This window comes from Triticum dicoccoides, chromosome 4B, assembly GCF_002162155.2.
Source record: "Triticum dicoccoides isolate Atlit2015 ecotype Zavitan chromosome 4B, WEW_v2.0, whole genome shotgun sequence".
In the NCBI taxonomy this organism is placed as follows: Eukaryota; Viridiplantae; Streptophyta; class Magnoliopsida; order Poales; family Poaceae; genus Triticum; species Triticum dicoccoides.
In genome coordinates, this window is record NC_041387.1 from 629601770 (window position 1) to 629606831 (window position 5062).

Genomic DNA, 5062 nt, shown 5'->3' on the forward strand with positions numbered 1-5062 from the left:
TGTATATGTGTAGTCCTTGTATAGGTGTCCGTATATTGTACGATACGAACTCTGCCTTGTAACCTATATATATAGATCAATATAAGGCACCACAACGTGTGGTTTCCCAAATCTTACAGTAACAACCTCGAGCGTAAATATCAGTCTAAGTAGGTGTCAGACTTTTTGGATGAACACGATGCTTGGTACGTGCAATGGTTACATGATCTCTTTTGGTCGAGGGATGTTTAGGACATATCAAGATCTGTATCTCTCCGCGCAACTGCCAAGATTTTTTTGTATGTTCCCTGAAAAGAATGGGCATTTCTCGGTGAAGAGTGCCTACCGGCTAGCTACATACAAGCATGATGATGAGCTGCAGGTGGGGAGTCCAGTAACAACCCTGATGGAGCCCGACCTATGCCGCGCTGCATTTGGAATGCCTTGGTTCTGCAGAAGAAGGATATGATGTGGAAAGGTGTAGAGGCCTTGTGCCCTTGCTACATAAGTTGTATAGGCATCTGTCAACGCATGCCACTTGTTTTCTCTGTGGTATTAAAGTTGAAAGTAGTTTTCGCCCTGATCTCCTGCGATCATGCTACAAAACTATTGGAGCTGATGAGGGTGATTTGGCCGCTCCCTGATAGAAGTGCGCTGATAGATACAGGCAAGGGTTGGTTGTTGATGTAATTTGGCCTCTCAACACCTAGTTGCTAAGATTAAATCGTTGATGGAAGACCAGGAGTTTATTCTACAAAAACTTATTTGAACAAAAATTGGATAGTAGGTTGACTCGCATTATACAGTAGCATTGTTGTGGGGCTACAGAGAGGACAACCTGTATCAAGGAACTTTTAACTATAATCTTATCATAATGGAATAAAACTCTTATTTCACCAGAAAAAAAAATCCATGTAGGATGCATGGATTCTTATGGGAGATTCATGGGATGGATGGGTGCGACTCAGGCCTGGATGGCCGGAGCCGGAAGCGAAGTGAAGAATAAGTGGCGAGGGGTTGAAAAAGGTGCCAGAACATACCCTTGGCTACCGCTATGTATGCTTTCTTAAAAACTTGCATAGGTACGTTAATTTGGCCGGTGCATGCAGCTCTACGTATGCATCATTGTCCTCGTTACTTGCTATATAGAGACCTGAGTCTTCGCTCACGCAAGAGTGAGGCGTTGACCTACGACAATCTTACATAAAGCTGGTCTGGACTCGCGCAATATAAAGTAGCTGCGCTTTCTAGTAAAAAATTCACACGTGAACTTGGTTCCATACATACCCATAGAAAAAGTTTTTTTTTTTAAATACTACTCTCTCCAATTCAAAAAAAGTTTCATCGCTTTACTTCAAATTCAAACTAAAGCTCTGAACTAAAGTCACCACACTTTTTTTTTGGATCGGAGGCAGTACAAAAATCAAAATGAAAATTTGGGATATCAAAGTTGATCGACTATTCAACTCATGTATAAAGTTCCGTGAAGGAATCACACCAGGGGTATAGAAAATACAGTCCATCTTACTATTCCTTCAAACAGTCTTTTTGGAGATAGCTTTCATTTTGTTAGTTTTACCCAGAATTCACTTATGTCATTTCCTCGTGAAACTTAATACTCAAGTATACCAGTCAATCATGTATGCTACCAAAAAAAACAGTTTTTTTTCTTCTATTTGTTTTAAATCTACAATTCATAAGGGGTACCCCAGAACCATGTTCCACATATCCGCATCCTATGGAGAGTACTAGAACTAGGGTTGGAGGACAAAAGAAAAATTAAAGAGTACTTTCCACATGACATCGCGTTAACATAAAACCGCAAAAATAGGGAAGCACCATTACAATTTGCTACCGAAAGTAAATTCCTTTTTTCCCACAAGGCTAGTATTTTTTATTGAAAATAATTGTAACATTACAATCCTCACATATTATTACTGGCCAATGAACAGGCCGATTACATTAACTGATGTTGTCTTGAGCAATAGTTTAGTTGGCCCTGGTTGTGACCATGGAGATGCCACCATTGTGGCCGAACCTAGCGACCTTGCAGTCGGTGGCGAAGATGTCGGAGGAGAAATAGCTTGCTACACCACCCATCACAGGCATGTTAGCACTCACGTTGAGCTTGTTGACGTAGTCGGAGCGGTAGGTTTGGCCGAGAATGCCATGAACATTGTCGGTGAAGCCGTAGAATTTGAACCCAATGTCCAAATGCGCAAGGCTGTCATCCTCTGTCACATCATAGTTGTGGATGCGGGAGTCCTCCTCCGTGATGGGAACTACTTTAGTCATGATGTCGAACACACCCTTAAGATCGACCCTCACGCCATTTGTCATGGATGTCCTCGTGACGGTAAGGGCAGGCACTGAGCTGGATTGCCATTGTGCGCCAATGTCAGTAGAGATGTCGACGGGTGCTCCGTCAAAGGCCAACTCGAGGCGATCAACGTCATTATTCCACTGGGAAGTCTTCATGGCACCCAAGTAGAGGCGGTGGTTTGCGAAGCGGATGCCCAAAGCCTGGATCCATGTGAAGTCCCGGCTCATGGAGGGGTTGCGTTTGCCAATGAAGTGGGCATTGACATGGAGGTCAGCGTCAGAGACGACACAGAAGTCCTGGTCCTTCTTGCCGTGGAAGTAGAAGTTGTTGCCATCGGCGCCAGTGAAGCGGGGGTCACCGCAGGACATCCCAGGGTAGAAGTCACACACTTCAAGAAGAAGATTTTATATTAGCATCATACCATTGAATTAATATAAAATGTTGTGCATATTCAGATACTATCTCCGTCCGGGTTTATTAGGCCCCCTCTCATTTTGGGCTAAAGTTTGACCAACAAAATGAAATATAAATTATATGTCATAAAAATTATACCTTTGGAAAGCTCTTTCAAATACAAATCCAAGAGTATGCTTTTTGTAGCATATATTCTATATTCTATTAGTCATATGAATGGTCAAAGTTTGGCTCAAAATATTAGGGGGCCTAATAAACCCGGACGGAGGTGATAGAGAGGTCCATCAAGATCGAATTGTCCTCGATCTTCCGTGAGTGGAGTTTCCATCTTCCATCACATAGAAAAGAATGGAATGCATGGCTTGAGACTGGGAAAGATTTGAGATGTGTATATGCTTACGGCAGTATGTCTTGCAGCTGGGGCAGAGAACGAGGCACTCGTTGGGGCAGCGCTTGTCGCAGGTGGCCACGCAGGGGTTCCTCTTGTCCTTGGTGTTGTCGCAGGTGAGTGTCTGCGTCCTCTTGCCGAACCGTCCAGGGTGGATCACGCGGGAGTTCGGCGGCAGCGGGCGGCGCGGCTGCGCAGCCGCAGAGGACGCGGCGACGCACAGCACCACCAGCACGATGGCGACCGCTCCCAAGCACGACGCCGGCCTGGCCATTGCTACGTACCCGAGGCATGTGCTAGCTTAATTAGCTGATCTGTATGCTAGTATGTATGTGTGCAGCTCGCTGTGAGTTTGATAATATGTATGGCTGTGTTGCATGGGATTTTATAGGGTGCGCGGGAAGAGGTGACGATCGAAGCAGGGAAAGTTGTTGACTGTTGCGCGCTTCCCACATGATGCATCTGTACGTCTGGGAGATCGACCCTGGACGTAAAGCGACTGCCGACTCGCATCGCTTAGTATCGCATGTAGACATTAACCTTGTTGTGTCCGTGTAGGGGTAGATTAGTGGAGTTCTAGTAGGATTACTAGTCCTAGTCGGATATCTAGCCCCTGGACGTGTATATAAAGCACGGGAAGGGTAGCTTTTGTATCACAATGAAAAGACCAGATCAATACAAAGAAGTATTCAACAGGACCGACAAGATCCTGTGACCATCACATCGATTTGTTTGCTGCCAAGTTACGCGAGAGTTCCGTCGACCACGCCAACGTAAATCGATTAGCTTCGAAGAGCCGGCGTCCAGGTCGCTACGTGCGTGTACTGTTGCATGCAAAATCCATCAAGCTGCTAGCTTGTTTGCTTGCTAGCTTTGCACTACGTATGTGTTAGATCCTGGGTGATTTGATCTAGGGATCAAAAGCCAATAGTTGGTATCTAGAGCCTCGACGATCTACGATGACGGACAGCGATGCTGAGTCAGTCAAGTCCGGCAACGGTGGTTCCAAGGGGAACAAGTCAGGCAACGGCGGTTCCAAAGCGAACAAGAACGGCGACAAGGTGAAGAAGGGCGGCAAGTCAGCAACCAGTGGTGGCGGAACGGGCGGCGCCAACGTACAGGCGCATCGCAACATCCCATCCAGTACCCGATGCTCACCGACACCAACTACGGCGTGTGGGCGGTGAAGATAAAGATCATTCTCCGAACTCTTCGAGTGTGGGAGGCCATCACGGATGACGACGTCGACGAGGAGTGCGACGAAGGTGCCATGGCCGCCATAGCCTAGTCTGTGCCAGATTCCGTGCTGATGACATTGGCGGAATTCGAGACAGCAAGAGAGGCGTGGAACGCACTCAAAGAGATGAGTATTGGAGAAGATCGCGTCATGAAGGCTCGGGCACAAGCTGAAACGCCAATTTCACAAGTTGCAGATGGAGGAAACTGAATCGGTGAACGACTATGCCATGCGTCTGACTACATTGGTGGGAAGATCCGCGCGCTTGGTGCAAAGCTCGAGGAGACTGAGATTGTGGAGAAATTTTTCAGTTCGGTGACTGATAAATTCACGTACATCATCGGTACGCTCGAGCAGCTTTACAACATCGACGACATGACCATAACGGAGGCGATCGGATGCTTGCGGACATGAGAAGAGAATGCTCGTGGTTGTCGGAAAGGCAAAGGAGGAGGCGGTGACCAACTCATGTACTCACGCGCAGATTGGGAGTCCCCAAGTAGCAAAGAAAGGCGCAACGTTGACAAAGGCTCAAGCAAGGCGAAGCGCGGCGGACAAACCAAAGAAGGCAAAGGAAAAGGCAAGCCACAAGGTCGTGGTAAGGCGGATCGATCTAAAGAGCGGAAGCCACGGAACTTGGATATGTCCGAGGTCAAGTGCTATAACTGCAACGAGATGGGTCACTTTGCGAAGGATTGTCCGGAGCCTAACAAGAGGGAGA

At 46.9% G+C, this 5062-nt stretch overlaps 1 protein-coding gene across 1 annotated transcript; it reads right to left on the reverse strand.

The window, feature by feature from the left end:
- Positions 1–1968: 1968 nt before the first annotated feature.
- LOC119292919 lies at positions 1969–3378 on the reverse strand. The gene is made up of 2 exons (XM_037571572.1): positions 3117–3378; positions 1969–2690 (listed from the first exon to the last, which is right to left on the reverse strand). The coding sequence occupies exons 1-2, from the start codon at positions 3376–3378 to the stop codon at positions 1969–1971; spliced, it is 984 nt and encodes a 327-aa protein (XP_037427469.1).
- Positions 3379–5062: the final 1684 nt, after the last annotated feature.

Excerpts from the sequence above, each read along its gene's own strand:
- LOC119292919 (XM_037571572.1), bottom strand. The coding sequence starts at position 3,378 with ATGGCCAGGCCGGCGTCGTGCTTGGGAGCGGTCGCCATCGTGCTGGTG. Across the intron at positions 2,691-3,116 it reads CAGCTGCAAGACATACTGCC|TGTGTGACTTCTACCCTGGG; the intron begins GTAAGCATATAC and ends TTCTTCTTGAAG.